Source organism: Schistocerca nitens, chromosome 11 (assembly GCF_023898315.1).
Source record: "Schistocerca nitens isolate TAMUIC-IGC-003100 chromosome 11, iqSchNite1.1, whole genome shotgun sequence".
In the NCBI taxonomy this organism is placed as follows: domain Eukaryota; kingdom Metazoa; phylum Arthropoda; class Insecta; order Orthoptera; family Acrididae; genus Schistocerca; species Schistocerca nitens.
The window spans coordinates 149,986,085-150,005,614 of NC_064624.1; the positions used below are offsets into that span (position 1 = coordinate 149,986,085).

General features: G+C 43.9%; 1 protein-coding gene across 1 annotated transcript in view; it reads right to left on the minus strand.

Moving 5' to 3' along the window:
* LOC126212729 (uncharacterized) overlaps positions 1–19,530 on the minus strand; it is a 173,109-nt gene that overhangs the window by 21,130 nt on the left and 132,449 nt on the right. The window contains exon 6 of the mRNA XM_049940140.1: positions 1,180–1,382. Within this exon, the coding sequence (XP_049796097.1) occupies positions 1,180–1,382 (203 nt within the window). The remainder of the gene's footprint in view (positions 1–1,179; positions 1,383–19,530) is intronic.

Consider the following 19,530-nt stretch of genomic DNA (forward strand, 5'->3'; position numbering starts at 1 on the left):
ACGAACCTGCGTGCACGAATGGCAAAATGTCATTTTTTCGGATGAATCCAGTTTCTGTTTATAGCATCACGATGGTCGCATCCATGTTTGGCGACATCGCAGTGAACGCACATTGGAAGCATGTATTCGTCATCGCCATACTGGCGTATCACCCGGCGTGATCGTATGGGGTGCCATTTGTTACGCGTCTCGGTCACCTCTTGTTCGCATTGACTGCACTTTGAACAGTGGACGTTACATTTCAGATATGTTACAACCCGTGGTTCTACCCTTCATTCGATCCCTGCGATACCCTACATTTCGGCAGGATAATGCACGACCGCATGTTGCAGGTCCTGTACGGGCCTTTCTGGATACAGAAAATGTTCGACTGCTGCCCTGGCCAGCACATTCTCCACATCTCTCACCAAATGAAAACGTCTGGTTAATGGTGGCCGAGCAACTGGTTCGTCACAATACAGCAGTCTCTACTCTTGATGAACTGTGGTATCGTGTTGAAGCTGCATGGGCAGCTGTACCTGTACACGCCATCCAAGCTCTGTTTGACTCAATGCCCAGGTGTATTAAGGCCGTTATTACGGCCAGAGGTGGTTGTTCTGGGTACAGATTTCTCTGGATCTAAGCACCCAAATTGGGTGAAAATGTATTTTAAAAAATGGTTCAAATGGCTCTGAGCACTATGGGACTTAACATCTGAGGTCATCAGTCCCCTAGAACTTAGAACTACTTAAACCCAACTGACCTAAGGACATCACACAGATCCCTGCCCGAGGTAGGATTTGAACCTGCGACCGTAGCGGTCGCGCGGTTCGAGAGTGAAGCGCCTAGAACCGCTCGGCCACACCGGCTGACAAAATGTAATCACATGTCAGTCCTAGTATAATATACTTGTCCAATGAATACCCGTTTATCATCTGCATTTCTTCTTGGTGTAGCAATTTTAATGGCCTGTAGTGTAGAAGTGAAGTAATTAACTTGTAAAAGAACGACATGGAGACTTTCCAACCGATCGGAAACTTGACTTTGGAAAGAGCACCAGTTATTCTCTTACGTGACACTGAAAATCACGTAAGATCCAAAACTAGATATTCTGAAGGATATTCGAACATCCTTCCTCGAATAAGTGGGCAGTCGTCAGTGCATTACAATGAAGTGGATGGGTTCCAGTATTAAACGTACCTACAATGTCGATAAGATATTCGTAGCGTGGGGTTAGGAGCGTTGCTGCAGGGTACCAGTAGGTACGGTAGAAGGTGTACAGCGCCTCAGCGAGACTGAACATTTCCGATGCCTCCGGCTGCCGCTCCTTGCACAGCACGCCGTCGTGAGAGGAAAGGAGCCACGACTGATAGCGCAGTAGGTCAGCATTCAACAGCGGCCCCCTGTAACACAGAAGTTGCAGGGCTAAAAGCTGAAAACCAACCATGTGTAGGGTACCCAAGAGTGTAAAAGTATCCAGAATGGACATAGACTAAGCAGTGTCTTAGAAACATCCTGGCACATTAAAACTGTATGACAGCCTGGCACTCGAACCTGGAACCTTTGCATTCTTTAAAGGAAGTATAGGAACACAGCAAAAAATCGCAATCCCATTGGTTTTCTAGTATCCTCACACGTCGAGATTTCAGTTTTCAGAGCATTTGAATGAGATAATGATTTTAATTACACTATCTGATCAAAAGTATCCGGACACCTGGCTGAAAATGACTTACAAGTTCGTGGCGCCCTCCCTCGGTAATACTGGTATTCAGTATGGTGTTGGCCCACCCTGAGCCTTGATGATACTTCCACTCTCGCAAGCGTACGTTCAGTCAGGTGCTGGAAGATTTCTTGGAGAATGGCAGCCCATGTACTGAGAGGTGGTATTGATGTCGGCTGGTGAGGCCTGGCACGAAGTCTGTGTTCCAAAACATCCCAGAGGTGTTTAATAGGAGTCAGGTCAGGACTCTGGGCAGACCAGTCCACTACAGCGATGTTGTAACTAACCTGTTACTACGGGTTATTACGTTACGAGTGGGAATGGAAATACCTATTGATTGTGAAATTAACGTGAGAAGATTAGGGTCGCCACCGACTCTAACCATACAACTAATCAAAGGTTTGGCCAAGTCGGAAAATAAATTAATTTGATCACAGACCAAAAACTCATAAAAATACGTACGTCGTGATATCGCTCATAGGGGATGCGATGTAATTAATAGTATTTCCCGTACACTGTCCACGAGAATCAACCATTTAAAATAAAATAGCACATGCAAGAACACTGTGCAGAAGATCAGCTCCCAGCACCACACCTGAAAATAAGAATCTAATGCACTTGTTTTGCAATAAAAGAGGAAACTAATCACTGGACCTGTGCGTAAGGAAACGCGTTGGATGTGCTAAGAGGAGAGCTACGAGGTGAGTGGCTTAGGTGCAAAAACATAACCTCAGAATACAAGAGAAAATTGTGTATAAAATCGTTTATTCCTAAGATATGGATGTGAGGCATGTACACCATTCCTGATAACATTAATTCCTAAAACATTAAAGAGAAGCATCGATACATACACCGTTATAATCTACACCTAAAATCATTGGTTTGAATCATTCATACAACTGCTGTTGCCTGATAACTGATCGCAATAATTCGTGAAGCGGTACATGTTTCGCAGTACACCCGCGTGCCCACGTGGTTTGTGGAGACGCAATTTCTAGGTATCGTGGCCAAGTTGTAACAATACCACCACACAATCATGAACAGTTAACATTCTTTAAAACAAACATGAGACCGGACAGTTAGTGATGACGGTAGCCCAACAAACTCTGATGTTCAACCACGTGTTTGGCTCCACACGGACGAAAGATACATAAAGCAAGGAAAATTTAAGAAAAGGCAAAGCTATTAATATTAAGAAAACTGAAAGCTTATACAGGCACAGCTGAAGGCAAACAGACATTCATACAGAAGCGAGTGCTCACTTCTTATCGACACCTTTGTGTGGCGCTCTTCCGGCGGATCCAAGTCTGCTACAGAAATTTACTAAAAGAAAAATCTGCCAAAGTTTTGCATTCCTTGCTGCGACAAGGCAAAGCAATCTTTCAGAGTTGAAAAGCGAGTCCAAAAGCTAACAGCTCTCCTCTCGCAAAGTAACAACGCGCCACGCGGTCAGTCTAACTCACCCTTCTTCGACTGGAGCACAGCTGTGGACGCTTCCCGTACTGGCGACAGGCTGCCTCCCTTTTACTACTCCAGCCTCGTCCACGCTCCGCGTGGCCCGGAAAACCCAGAGATGCCATTTCCGCTACCAACCTAACGCAGATGGATTTCTCACAAGTAGCGCAAACCTCTTTGCCTACTTGACCACTACGCGAGTTGGCTATTCTGTACCACTGCTGCTGAATCTGTACGACTATCGTAGACTTTCTGCAGCAGACTACGCCACCGTCTAGCAACGTGACACACAACGACATTCATTCAATCACACCACTATGAGAGTTATGAGAAAAGAGAAACAAGGAAAAGAAAGAGAAATGCCAGTGAAAATGGGCTACCGGACCCTTTCAGTGTCATTGTCGTGTAACAACTCCGCCACAGGCCGTCCATTGTGAACAGGTGCTCGATCGTGTTCAAAGATGCAGTCGCCATCCTGGAATTGCTCTTCAACACTGGGAAGCAAGAAGGTGCTTAAAACATCGATGTAGGCCTCCGCTGTGATAGTGCCACGCAAAACAACAAGGGACGCAAGCCCCCTCCGTGAAAAACACGACCACACCATAACACCACCGCCTCCGAATTTTACTGTTGGCACTGCACACACTGGCATATGACGTACACCGGGCATTCACCATACTCACAACCTGCCATCCGATCGCCACATTGTGTACCGTGATTCGTCAATCCACACAACGTTTTTTCACTGTTCAGTCGTGCAATGTTTACGCTCCTTACACCAAGCGAGGCGTCGTTTGGCATCTAGCGGCGTGATGTGTGGCTTATGAGCAGCCGCTCTAGGGTGAAATCCAAGTTTTCTCACCTCCTGCCTAACTGCCATAGTACTCACAGTGGATCCTGATGCAGTTTGGAATTCCTGTGTGATGGTCTGGATAGATGTCTGCCTATTACACATCACGACCCTCTTCAACCGTCAGTGGTCTCTGTCAATCAACGACGAGGTCGGCCTAGACGCTTTTGTGCTGTACGTATCCCTTCACGTTTCCACTTCAGTATCATATCACATCGGAAACAGTGGGCCTACGGATGTTTAGGAGTGTGGAAATCACGTGTACAGACGTATGACACAGGTGACACCCAATCACCCGACCACGTTTGAAGTTCGTGAGTTCCGTGGAGCGTCCCGTTCTGCTCTCTCACGATGTCTAATGACTACTGAGGTCGCTGATATGGAGTACCTGGCAGTATGCAGCAGCTCAATGCACATGATACGGAAAACGTATGTTTTTGGGGGTGACCGGATACTTTTGATCACATAGTGTATTTCTTGCAGAATATTCACATCGTTCTGTACTGCTATATAGTTTGAACTGTTTTTAGATGTAAATTAGAGACATTAAGCAGCAGAATGATGTCAAGAACTCAGATGGAAACCCAGTTCTAAGCAAAGAAGGGAAGGCAGAAAGGTGGAAGGAGTATATACAAGGGCGATGTGCTTGAGGACAATATTATGGAAATGGAAGAGGATGTAGATGAAGACGAAATGGGAGATAAGATACTGCGTGAAGAGTTTGACAGAGCACTGAAAGACCTGAGTCGAAACAAGGCCCCGGGAGTAGACAACACTCCATTAGAACTACTGATGGCCTTGGGAGGGCCAGTCATGACAAAACTCTACCATCTGGTGAGCAAGATGTATGAGACAGGCGAAGTACCCTCAGACTTCAAGAAGAATATAATAATTCCAATCCCAAAAAAAGCAGGTGTTGACAGATGTGAAAATTACCGAACTATCAGTTTAATAAGTCACAGCTGCAAAATACTAACGCGAATTCTTTACAGACTAATGGAAAAACTGGTAGAAGCGGACCTCGGGGAAGATCAGTTTGGATTCCGTAGAAAGGTTGAAACACGTGAGGCAATACTAACCTTACGACTTACCTTAGAAGAAAGATTAAGGAAAGGCAAACCTACGTTTCTAGCATTTGTAAACTTAGAGTAAGCTTTTGACAATGTTAACTGGAATACTCTCTTTCAAATTCTGAAGGTGGTAGGGGTAAAATACAGGGAGCGAAAGGCTATTTACAATTTGTACAGAAACCAGATGGCAGTTATAAGAGTCGAGGGGCATGAAAGGGAAGCAGTGGTTGGGAAAGGAGTGAGACAGGGTTGTAGCCTCTCCCCGATGTTATTCAATCAGTATATTGAGCAAGCAGTAAAGGAAACAAAAGAAAAATTCGGAGTAGGTATTAAAATTCATGGAGGAGAAGTAAAAACTTTGAGGTTCGCCGATGACATTGTAATTCTGTCAGAGACAGCAAAGGACTTGGAAGAGCAGTTGAACGGAATGGATAGTGTCTTGAAAGGAGGATATAAGATGAACATCAACAAAAGCAAAACGAGGATAATGGAATGTAGTCAAATTAAATCGGGTGATGCTGAGGGAATTAGATTAGGAAATGAGACACTTAAAGTAGTAAAGGAGTTTTGCTATTTAGGGAGTAAAATAAGTGATGATGGTCGAAGTAGAGAGGATATAAAATGTAGACTGGCAATGGCAAGGAAATCGTTTCTGAAGAAGAGAAATTTGTTAACATCGAGTATAGATTTAAGTGTCAGGAAGTCGTTTCTGAAAGTATTTGAATGGAGTGTAGCCATGTATGGAAGTGAAACATGGACGATAACTAGTTTGGACAAGAAGAGAATAAAAGCTTTCGAAATGTGGTGCTACAGAAGAATGCTGGAGATAAGGTGGGTAGATCATATAACTGTGAGGAGGTGTTGAATAGGATTGGGGAGAAGATAAGTTTGTGGCACAACTTGACTAGAAGAAGGGATCGCTTGGTAGGACATGTTTTGAGGCATCAAGGGATCACAAATTTAGCTATGGAGGGCAGCGTGGAGGGTAAAAATCGTAGAGGGAGACCAAGAGATGAATACACTAAGCAGATCCAGAAGGATGTAGGTTGCAGTAGGTACTGGGAGATGAAGAAGCTTGCACAGGATAGAGTAGCATGGAGAGCTGCATCAAACCAGTCTCAGGACTGGATACCACAACAACAACAAGCAGCAGAACTGCAACGCTTGCCGTAGAGTACATCTTATCTTTAAATAAGAATTTGACGTGAATTGCAAGAAAGTGAACATGTGATACTCGTGTGAAGGATATGAATGACTTGTTCAGATTTGTTATAGATGAAGGAAAGTAGTCCAGATTTGTGTTGACTGAACTGTATACACAATAAAATCCAGACGTGAAGAACAATACACACTGACTAACGTCTCACAATTGGGGTTCACTGTCATGTAGAATTTTTTGAAAGGACTATTCCACAATGTACAGAGCTTCGCGCCTGTTTCATGTTATTGTATGTCTATAGTGAAAACACTTGTTTTAGATGATGGCATGTACACATATGGAAGGATTTTAAAGTCATGAGCTGAAGCAAAATCTTCCTCAATACCACTTGAAAATGACCCAAAGGCTGAACCTGCAACTACAAAACAATTTCTACAGTCAACGCCGAATACCATGTCGTTAAAAAAATACACATTGAGCTAGCCAGGGACGAATCGGCACCCACCCTCACAGCTTTCCTTCTGCAGCATCCTGTCTTTTGCATTCAAGCCATCACAGAAGCTGCCCCCCCCCCCCCTTCTTCCCACATACCAGCACTCCCGGAAGAAAGGCAATAGCCTTGAGAATTGCTACCTGAATGAATTCTCACTCTGTCGGGGAGAGTGCACTTATATGAAACATCGGAGATCAAGTCCCCATTCAGCACGTAGTCCTGGTCTGCCAGGGAGTTTTGTGTCTGGTTTAAGTGATGTGACAGTTGCAATAATTCTGCATATTGGGACTGGCAGGCCAGCTGGACGCAGAACTCTCACAGAAAGATGAGGTCTATCGACAAACGTGAATGTACCATCAAACGCCAACGGCCTTGCCACAGTGGTAACACTAGGTCGCGTCAGATCACCTATGTTGAGCGCTCTCGGGCTGGGCTAGCACTTGGATGGGTGACCATCCGGTCTGCCGAGAGCTGTTGGCAAGCTGGGCGCACTCATCCCTCGTGAGGCAAACTGAGAAGCTACTTGACTGAGAAGTAGCGGCTCGGTCTCAGAAACTGACATACGGCTGGCAGAGCGGTGTGCTGACCACATGCCCCTCCATATCCACATCCAGTGATGCCTATGGGTTGGGGATGACACAGCAGCCGGTCGGTACCGTTGGGCCTTCAGGGCCTCTTTGGGAGGAGAGACAGTTTTACCATCAAACAGTTCCACTTATCCAAACACTTGCAGCAAATCCAGCGATTGAGGACAGCACGATATTATGACTTCAGGTGTTTCAAATAAGTTTGAAACTGTGCTACTGGCCATTAAAATTGCTACACCACGATGATGACGTGCTACAGACGCGAAATTTAACCCACAGCAAGAGGATCCTGTGATATGCAAATGATTAGCTTTTCAGAGCATTCACACAAGGTTGGCGCCGGTGGCGACACCTACAACGTGCTGACACGACGAAAGTTTCCAACCGATTTCTCATACACAAACAGCAGTTGATCGTCGTTGCCTGGCGATACGTTGTTGTGATGCCTCGTGTAAGGAGGAGAAATGCGTACCATCACGTTTTCGACTTTGATAAAGGTCGGATTGTAGCCTATCGCGATTGCAGTTTATCGTATCGCGATATTGCTGCTCGCGTTGGTCGAGATCCAATGACTGTTAGCAGAATATGGAATCGGTGGGTTCAGGAGGGTAATACGGAACGTCGTGCTGGATCCCGACGGCCTCGTATCACTAGCAGTCGAGATGACAGGCATCTTATCCACATGGCTGTAACGCATCGTGCAGCCACGTTTTGATCCCTGAGTCAACAGATGGGGACGTTTGCAAGACAACAACCATCTGCACGAACAGTTCGACGACGTTTGCAGCATCACGGACTATCAGCTCGGAGACCGTGGCTGCGGTTACCCTTGATGCTGCATCACAGACAGGAGCGCCTGAGATAGTGTACTCGACGACGAACCTGGGTGTACGAATGGCAAAACGTCATTTTTTCGGATGAATCCAGGTTCTGTTTACAGCATCACGATGTCGCATCCGTGTTTGGCAACATCGCGGTGAACGCACATTGGAAGCGTGTATTCGTCATCGTCGTAATAGCGTATCATGCGGCGTGATGGTATGTGGTGCCGTTGGTTACACGTGTCGGTCACCTCTTGTCCGCATTGACGACACATTGAACAGTGGACGTTACATTCCAGATCTGTTACGACCCGTGGCTCTACCCTTCATTCGACCCCTGCGAAACCCTACATTTCAGCAGGATAATGCACGACCGCATGTTGCAAGTCCTGTACGGGCCTCTCTGGATACGGAATATGTTCGACTGCAGCCCGTGCCAGCACATTATCCAGATCTCTCACCAACTGAAAACGTCTGGCCAATGGTGGCCGAGCAAGTGGCTTGTCCCAATACGCCAGTCACTACTCTTGATGAACTGTGGTATCGTGTTGAAGCTGCTTGGGCAGCTTTACCTGTACACGCCATCCAAGCTCTGTTTGACTCAATGCCCAGGCGTATCAAGGCCGTTATTAAGGTCAGAGGTGGTTGTTCCGGGTACTGATTTCTGAGGATTATGTACCCAAATTGCGTGAAAATGTAATCACGTGTCAGTTCTAGTATAATATACTTGTCCAATGAATACCCGTTTATCATCTGCATTTCTTCTTGGTGTAGCAATTTTAATGGCCAGTAGTGTACTTCACAAGACTGTCTGTCAGTACACCCGTCAATGAATCCATCCACGTCCCATTCTATATTCGGTAGGTTAAAGTCACCATCAACTAGTGTCGCATGATCCGAGTGTTTATCCACAACTGACCATAGACTTTCTTCGTATGACTCTGGAAATGACACAGCGGAGTCGGGTGGTCGCTAGAAACATCCAACGATTAACTTGGTTTCGCCTAGACCTGTTATGTGCTACCAGATAACTTCACTCTCACAGTCAATTTCAACCTCAGTAGAGACAATATTTTGTCGACTGCAATGACCACTCCCCCTACTACGGCGTCTAATCTAGTCTGTCTTTCCGATAAACATTCCAAGACCCACTAAATATCTCAGAGTTTTAGCCAGCTCTCAGTCCCAAGAATAATGTGAGGTTGAAAACTTTCCTGTGGGGCAGTAAATTCGGGACCTTTGTTACGAATACTGTGACAATTTACTGTACAATCTTGGCAGTCGAACTGTGTTTACTCTAAATAGGTCTGTTTTCCCTGTATGTGTACCGACTAACGCCGCGTGGTCTGGGGCGTCTTGGCACAGTTCGCGCGGCTCCCGCTGTCGGAGATTCGAGTCCTCCGTCGGACATGTGTGTGAGTGTGTGTGTTGTCCTAAGCGTATAGTTTACGTTAGAGTAAGTAGTGTGTAAGCCTAGGGACCGACGACCTCAGCGGTTTGGTCCCACAGAACTTTCCACAAATTTCCAATTTGTACCGACTAACGAGTATTCATGAGATTACCTCAAACTACAGGGCTATTACAAATGATTGAAGCGATTTAATAAATTCACTGTAGCTCCATTCATTGACATATGGTCACGACACACTACAGATACGTAGAAAAACTCATAAAGTTTTGTTCGGTTGAAGCCGCACTTCAGGTTTCTGCCGCCAGAGCGCTCGAGAGCGCAGTGAGACAAAATGGCGACAGGAGCCGAGAAAGCGTACGTCGTGCTCGAAATGCACTCACATCAGTCAGTCATAACAGTGCAACGACACTTCAGGACGAAGTTCAGCAAAGATCCACCAACTGCTAACTCCATTCGGCGATGGAATGCGCAGTTTAAAGCTTCTGGATGCCTCTGTAAGGGGAAATCGACGGGTCGGCCTGCAGTGAGCGAAGAAACGGTTGAACACGTGTATCTGGACATGCTGGAAAATTGGCTCATGCCACAACTGGAGACCGACAGCGCCGACTTCATCTTTCAACAGGATGGTGCTCCACCGCACTTCCATCACGATGTTCGGCATTTCTTAAACAGGAGATTGGAAAACCGATGGATCGGTCGTGGTGGAGATCACGATCAGCAATTCGTGTCATGGCCTCCACGCTCTCCCGACTTAACCCCGTGCGATTTCTTTCTGTGGGGTTATGTGAAAGATTCAGTGTTTAAACCTCCTCTACCGAGAAACGTGCCAGAACTGCGTGCTCACATCAACGATGCTTTCGAACTCATTGATGGGGACATGCTGCGCCGAGTGTGGGAGGAACTTGATTATCGGCTTGATGTCTGCCGAATCACTAAAGGGGCACATATCGAACATTTGTGAATGGCTAAAAAAACTTTTTGAGTTTTTGTATGTGTGTGCAAAGCATTGTGAAAATATCTCAAATAATAAAGTTATTGTAGAGCTGTGAAATCGCTTCAATCATTTGTAATAACCCTGTACTGTCTAGCCTAAAACCCCCCCATGTGCACTCCACAAGTACTCTGCCACCCAAGTAGCTGCTTCTTTTGTGTAGTGCACCCCTGTCTTCCAATCTAACCATCTCCACTTTTCAATTCGCATTCCCAACCACTCTTATCTTCATGCCCACAGTCTGACAGAATATCCACGCCTTTGTCCCATCACACTAGCTACACGTCTCTCTATAGCCTGTGGTGAACCAGTAACCCACTCACAGAACCCACAGCGGATGTGGAGTAGCGAACCAAAAATCCTCATAGAATAACCACTGTCGAGTTGCAATACGGTTCCTCAAAAACAGCCCCAGTTGGATACAGATCATGTTAAGGGGCTCCGGAAAGGCTCAAAATCATGAAAAGTTCAATTTTTACTTTTTTGCGTTTTCTGAATTTGCAGACTATTACCTTTTAATAGATATATAATTTATTCAATTCCGAAGACTACAACTATTTTTAAATTTTTTTTGAAATGTGTTCTACATGGGCGTGACCCACTGTGGCGCTGTTAAACTGCTGTCAAATGGTGTTATTATTAACGTCCGTGTTCATCAGGTACATTTTAGTGATGTGAGATAAAGTATGTGTTGTGGCTAACCTGTGATGGTTCAATATATATCGCTGGTGTGATTGTCGATTGTTTCATGTTTATTTACTCTGTCGTTATCTCGAAAATATTCGTAATTAATTCTGTTTCTTGAGTCTGTTTTGTTGAAGTATAATAATGAGTAAAAGTAAAGTTATTAGAAATCCTCAGATCCTTTCAATGATGGCAACATTGTAAGGTGCAAGGTATTTAGAAATATGGGAATGAAGATAGGTTCTAACATGGTACAAGCGATGCTTGCTTTAGACAAGGAACGCCTTCGGGCTGCAGACAGGGCTGTAAAGAGCCTAGAAATACAAGCAAGAGTAAACAGGAGGAGGAACAAGAGGAAGCTGGAGGAGGAGTTTGCAGAGGATGAAGATAATCCATCCTATGGACCTGGAATGCACTAAAAAGTTAATCCAATCTTTGTCGCTCGTTTCCCAAAACTTTTATTTTCTCATACTAATTACATGTTTTCTAAGGATCTTCCAAACATATTTGTTTCAAACTTTCAGTAAATGTTACACAGCACCTTCTGCATAATTTAACACAGCCTTTTTCCAAAAAACTGTATGTTTTTGAATATATAAATAAAAAATTGCAAAAAAATGTTGTGAATTTTCATTACAATTGAAAAAAAATCATCTTTAACAACTGAACTAAAATTTTGTAAAATCCCTGTGTTAAGTTGTAGCCCATATTCCAATAAATAATCTGTAAAAAGTTCAACTTCCTACCTCAAATACTTTGTGAGGAAAGATGTAATTTATAAGCGTTATTTTAACATTGCAAGTATATAGCGTCATCGTACTGAACACTTTATCCTAAGTATGTATTTTACCTTTCTAACAGTTACTTGTGCTACTGCGTGTATCTGACCGGTCATCCTGTACCACATAATTTCCTTGCTCACATTGACCAATTCCTCTCCACACTGTGGCGTCAGCTGGAAGCCTATGTAATGTTTGAGGCAATTTATTCAACTGATAGGAATTAAATGCGGTCCGCCCCCGGTAGCTGAGTGGTCAGCGTGAGACGATGACGATCGTAAGTGCCCGGGTTCGATTCCTGGCTGGGTCGAAGATTTTCTTTGCTTGGGGACTGGGTGTTGTGTTGTCATCATTTCATCCCCATCGACACGCAGGTCGCCGAAGTGGCGTCAAATCGAAAGACTTGCACCCTAGTCACACAACGTTTACACTTTTAATGAAATGTAAATAGAGAAAATAATGCTTGTAATATTATAAGTTATTTTGTCGAGTCTGATAATTATCTGTAACAAATATTGTAAATATTTTCCATGAGTCGCAAAGAATATTTCAATACGTTCCATGAAAGAATGGAACTTCATGTGTAATATATACAAGATGGTCCATTGATAATGACCGGGCCAAATATCTCACGAAATAAGCATCAAACGAAAACGAAACTTGTCTAGCTTGAAGGGGAAACCAGATGGCGCTATGGTTGAGCCGCTAGATGGCGCTGCCGTAGGTCAAACGGATATCAACTGCGTTTGTTTAAAATACATATTCGCGTAGTACGTAAAGAAATATGAATGTTTTAGTTCGACCACTTTTTTCGCTTTGTGATGGATGGCGCTGTAATAGTCACAAAAGTACGTGGTATCACGTAACATTCCGCCAGTGCGGACGGTATTTGCTTCGTGATACATTACCCGTGTTAAAATGGACCGTTACCAATTGCGGAAAAGGTCGATATCGTGTTGATGTATGGGTATTGTGATCAAAATGTCCAACGGGCGTGTGCTATGTATGCTGCTCGGTATCCTGGACGACATCATCCAAGTGTCCGGAACGTTCGCCGGATAGTTACGTTATTTAAGGAAACCGTAAGTGTTCAGCCACATGTGAAACGTCAACCACGATCTGCAGCAAATGATGCTGCCCAAGTAGGTGTTTTAGCTGCTGTCGCGGCTGATCCGCATATCAGTAGCAGAAAAACTGTGCGAGAATCGGGAATCTCAAAAACGTCGGTGTTGCGAATGCCACATCAACATCGATTGCACCCGTACCATATTTCAATGCACCAGGAATTGCATGGCGACGACTTTGAACGTCGTGTACAGTTCTGCCCCTGGGCACAAGAGAAATTACGGGACGATGACAGCTTTTAGCACGCGTTCTATTTAGCGACGAAGTGTCATTCACCAACAGCGGTAACGTAAACCGGCATAATATACACTACTGGACAACGGATAATCCGAGATGGCTGCGACAATTGGAACATCAGCGACCTTGGCGGGTTAATGTATGGTGCGGCATTATGGGAGGAAGGATAATTGACCCCCATTTATCGATGGCAATCTAAGTGGTGCAATGTATGCTGATTTCCTACGTAATGTTCTATCGATGTTACTACAAGCTGTTTCACTGCATGACAGAATGGCGATGTACTTCCAACATGATGGATGTCCGGCACATAGCTTGCGTGCGGTTGAAGAGGAAATGAATAGCATATTTCATGACAGGCCCGCATTTTCACCGGATCCGACGTCCCCAGATTTCTTTTTGTGGGGAAAGTGGAAGGATATTTGCTATCGTGATGCACCGACAACGTCTGACAACATGCGTCAGCGCATTGTCAATGCATGTGCGAACATTACAGATGGCGAACTACTCGCTGTTGAGAGGAATGTCGTTACACGTATTGCCAAATGCATTGAGGTTGACGGACATCATTTTGAGCATTTATTGCATTAATGTGGCATTTACAGGTAATCACGCTGTAACAGCATGCGTTCTCAGAAATGATAGGGTACATGTATCATATTGGAACAACCGAAATAAAATGTTCAAACGTACGTACGTTCTGTATTTTAATTTAAAAAACGTACCTGTTACCAACTGTTCGTCTAAAATTGTGAGCCATATGTTTGTGACTATTACAGCGCCACCTATCACAAAGCAAAAAATAAATAAAAAAAGTGGTCTAACTATAACATTCATATTTCTTTATGTACTACACGAATATGTAATAAAAAATGGGGGTTCCTATTAAAAAAAAACGCAGTTGATATCCGTTTGACCTATGGCAGCGCCATCTAGTGGACCAACCATAGCGCCATCTGGTTTTCCCCTTCAAGCTAGACAAGTTTCGTTCTTTGTAGGTTTTTCGTTTGACGCTTATTTCGAGAGATATTTGTCCCTGTCACTATCAATGGACCACCCTGTATACACAAGAGCTATGTTGCTCGCCCCTGTTTGTTCTCTCTCTCCTAGCTATCTGTATGAGCTTTAAAGTTACAGTATAATGTTAATTGAAAATGTGTTAAGTTTCCTTTCAAAAATACCTCTCCCTCAACGTAAAATTTATTATAAATAATTATGACGTTGCTGTCTATTACCCACCTGTGTTAGACTGTTCCAGTCGTGCTAAGTCCGCTATTACGTGTACTAAAACATATTTCAGTGTTTGCGAGCTTCACTCGAAAGGGAAAATAATTCTAAGCGCTTTTATGAACTATTCCAGTCAGTTTTCAATACCGAGGTTAGTTAATATTTTTGATTACGTAACTTATTCAGAGATTTAACACCGTAAGAGGCTTCACCTCTGGTTTAAAATATTTTCGGTTAATTTAAAGGATTAAAAGTTAACTCAGTTCTTAAAGATAAATAGTTAAATAAAATATTTAATATTTATTTAAATTATTTAAAAAATACGTAGATGTTTGTACCATTCTTTCTTTCTGTGTAACGTTATATTAATTTGCTGGGGAAAGAAATTCTCTCATGCTCTGTATTATCGCTGGGTAAGTTTATAGAGTAAAAATCTCTGGAGTGAGCATCCACATGTGGAGAACGGATTTTGTGTCGTCAACATACATTGCCGGCCTGGTCACGTGATCTCGGGACGTCGTGTGTTTGTCTGTATAGCGCCATGTGTATTTAGAATGTCACTATATCCCTAGTACAGACGGATTCTCTTCGTAAATGTCGTGGATTATTTATAAATGTTGCGCAGACATTTTAACAGTATCCATTTGATACCGGGAATAAACCAGCTACGTAACTTCTAAGGGCAAGTGATATTACATTCTGCTTCTTTGCGGTAGGTGTCACAGTTCAGATGCTCTCGGTTTTTGGTAGTTTTCTGTATGATACGCCACTTTAAAGTATTACAGAGCCTGACGTGCATTTATGCAGTGGTAGTCTTGCAAAACGACTTGACAGTACACTAGTACTTTTGCAAGTGTCCGAAAAACACCGAATTTGCCACACATTAGCGATTATATCCCTGCTAATTCGTCCTTTTTTTCTGCTATTTCTGCATATTTATTTTCTTGTTTTTGCGACCTAAAGCACAACTTTTCATACTGGTGACACTTTGAAGTGTTTATTTAACGCATTTTACGTACTTGCTCCCAGTTTATTAAATAAATAGTAGACTGAGTAAGAAGGGGGAAAAAAGGCCATTGTAGAATAAATGTACTGTAAAGCAAATACAGTTGGCCATGTAACAGTCACCCCATATATAAATCACACATAATCATTCTCCATGTCCTAGACACAATTAACATGGTCTCCTATTGTAACTTTATAGTAAACAAAAAGGTTTGAACACGTCACTGATAAATGCATGGAGAATAGTATTTGCTGAAACAACTAACCATTCCCTTTCCAGTTCCACTAGGAAATTTACGAGAGGAAACGATTGTTTGTAAGCTTTTGTACGAGCCGTAATTTTTATTGTATAGTCATAAAATCGGAGAAAAATAGGTCTACAGAATGAAACCATAATTATAATGCGTCTCGAAATTTTTAAACATTGTACCCATGAAAAGTTACTATCCCTCCTTTCACATATTTTTCTTTGCATCCGTAGCAACAACAGTGATTCACCATAGCTATTACACTATCAACAAACGGTGAAAACACAACAAAAAACTCTTGATATTATAAACTCTCTGCAGAAAGCACACACGCACAGCGTATTCCCGAAAACACGTGACAATCGTTGTTTAATGTAGACAACAGGCGCAGAACGCAATGCTCACTCCAGAGATGTTTACTCTATGGGCAAGTTGCAGGTTGTGTTACATCGTCGTTCACTGAAAGAGAGCATAACATTTCCATTAATAATAAATAACGTTTTTCTCTGCGTATTGAGATTAAGTCACGCTACAGACGCGTTTACATGCGCTCAAAATATAGATGGCGTTCCAAAAACAATATTCAGCATTGAAACTCTTACGTTACACCATCATCGTTGTATGTTCCGACTGACGCCTGCACATGTATTTCAACCCGCACGTAGCAATCTGCACTGACTTATACGGAATAACTAAATTAATTCAACATCACAACAACTACGCAGAAAGGAGGTAATGGTACAACACCTGTATATCCACATCAGTTCCCATGGTAAAGTTAACAGCTGATCACTTTCCTTTCAGAAGACCTACTCCACTTCCTAACACAACCATCCCAAAAGTGACTCCTCTGCCAACTTCTTCAGATACAACTGCAGAAGTCTTTCAGCCAATTGGAAGCAATCATGACTCACTCTAATTGTCCATCCTAATACATGTTTTCCACCTCTGTAGCTATCCCACTATACTAAAATGTAGACTTTCGCGGCCGGAAATGTCATGTCCATTATAATTATCCAGGCTGTTATGACGTGGCCGGTTGATGAATTCTGTGTCAATTCCCAACGTTTCGTCCCCGACTGCGGGAGACATCTTCAAGGGGGTCCGTAGCTCGATGAAAGGTCCAGCACACCCACTGACTGCCGCTAAATTCCGTGTCCGCGCGCTCCCGCGCCGCGGCGTGACGTCACGTGTTTTGAAAACGTCAGTGCAATTGGCCGCTGTCCGCTGCCGTTGCCATCACCCAGTAGTGGACGGGTGGTACACATCGTCTTCAACACCGGCATCCATATACCGTTTAATTTCACGCCCTCCTCCTTTCAACTGCAATTATTAGGGTGTTTGGCGATTTCGATTGCCTCCCTGCAGAGCCTTTCGTAATATCCGCTTGTGGCCGCTAATACTTGCGTCTCCTCGAAACGAATATGGTGGATACCTGGCTGGAAAGCATGCTCCGCAACAGCTAATCGTTCCGTTTCTCCTCTTCTACAATTGAGCTTGTGCTCTTGGAACAGCTGGATCGAATTTTTCCTGCCGATATTTCAGAACTGTTTAAGTGTTGTTTAACGAACACATACTTCAAGTGGAATGAACAGTTTTATGAGCAAACGGATGGCGTGACTATGGGAAGCCCGCTAAGTCCCGTAATTGCAAACTTCTTTATGGAGAAGTTCGAAGAACAGGCCTTAGGTAATGCCAGCAGAAAACCAAATGTATGATTCCGATACGTGGATGACACGCTTGTGCTGTGGAGACATGGCAGGGAGGAACTAAGCCGCTTCCACGAACATCTGAATAGTATAAACTCGAGAATTCAGTTTACAATGGAGGAGGAGGTAGACGGCAAATTACACTTCCTCGATGTGCTTGTTTTCAGAAACGAAAATGGTAGTTTGGGCCACTCAGTATACCGCAAACCCACACACACGGACCGTTATTTGCACCGGGATTCGAACCACCACCCACAACAGAAGCAGGGTGTTATCAAGACGTTAGCGGACAGAGCTAGAAATATTTGTGAACCGAGTTTCTCGACGCTGAGATGGAACATCTCCACAATGCACTAATGAAGAACGCCGAAATAAAACGTGCGTTGATACAACCACGCAGAAACCATAGTGACGCACAGGCTACAGCAAAATCTAAGGTTTTCCTGCCGTTTGTTAAAAATGTAACGGAAATAATATGGAGGATCTTGACAAAGCGGAATATTACCGTAATTTACAAGCCCACCAGGAACATACAGAAATACCTTAGCCTGCCAAGGACGCTCGCAAACCATTGGAAAGAGCTGAAGTGTATAGGATCGCATGCAGCTGTGGAGGTGTTTATGTGGGTACCACTAAAAGAACTGTTTCTAAACGTTTGGAAGAGCACAAGGGAAATTGTAGAAGAGGAGAAACGGAACGATCAGCTGTTGCGGAGCATGCTTTCCAGCCAGGGAACCACAATATTCGTTTTGAGGAGACGCAAGTACTAGCGGCCACAAGCGGATATTACGAAATGCTCTACAGGGGGCAATCGAAATCGCCAAACACCCTAATAATTTCAATCGAAAGGAGGAGGGTGTGAAATTAAACGGTATATGGATGCCGGTGTTGAAGAAGATGTGTACCACCCGTCCACTACTGGGTGATGGCAACGGCAGCGGACAGCGGCCAATTGCACTGACGTTTTCAAAACACGTGACGTCACGCCGCGGCGCGGGAGCGCGCGGACACGGAATTTAGCGGCAGTCAGTGGGTGTGCTGGACCTTTCATCGAGCTACAGACCCCCTTGAAGATGTCTCCCGCAGTCGGGGACGAAACGTTGGGAATTGAGACAGAATTCATCAACCGACCACGTCATAACATCCCGGATAATTTTAATGGACATATCCCACTATAACACAAAATAATCCAAGAAGACTACCACAAGACCTACAATGCCTGATTGGAGCTTACCCATTCCCATACCGAAGACCACCTTGTCACTCTCCATACTGCCAACGTATCTCCTACACTACTCCTTTCCATGGCCCCATATGTCTACCACTTAAGAAACAATTACACTTCCCTCTCGCTCGCAACTTACAGTAATTACGCTGTATGCTATAGACTGATTTAAACAATCACAGCACAAAAGCCGGCCGCTGTGGCCGAGCGGTCTAGGCGCTTCAGTCTGGAACCGCACTGCTGCGACGGTCGCAGGTTCGATCCCGCCGCGGACATGGATGTGTGTGATGTCCTTAGGTTAGTTGGGTTTAAGTAGCTCTAAGTCTAGGGGACTGATGACCTTAGATGTTAAGTCCCATAGTGCTTAGAGCCATTTGAACCATTTGTATTAAAAACATGCTTATTGCTCAACCATTGTAATAGTATTTGCACATATCTGAACAACACAATATGTAAGAACCGTGTCTGTTCGCTTCTTCCCCACTGCTGACATCTTCCCATTTTCTGTTTAATCCTCATCGCTACTTGGATTTTTCCTTCGTCTATTGAGATTAAAACATGACTTGTGGCCTCTTCTACTCGTCATTTGATGCCAGTATCTGGGCTACAGTGGCTGCTCACAGTATTAGCGTAATTTCCCCTGCGGGTGACCTTTTTTTCGTCCTGCATAAGGAGAGGATATTATCAGTTTTCGTGTCAGATACCACAGGTTTTCCCATATCATTGGTTTCACAAATTATGAAGTGTCTGCAAGC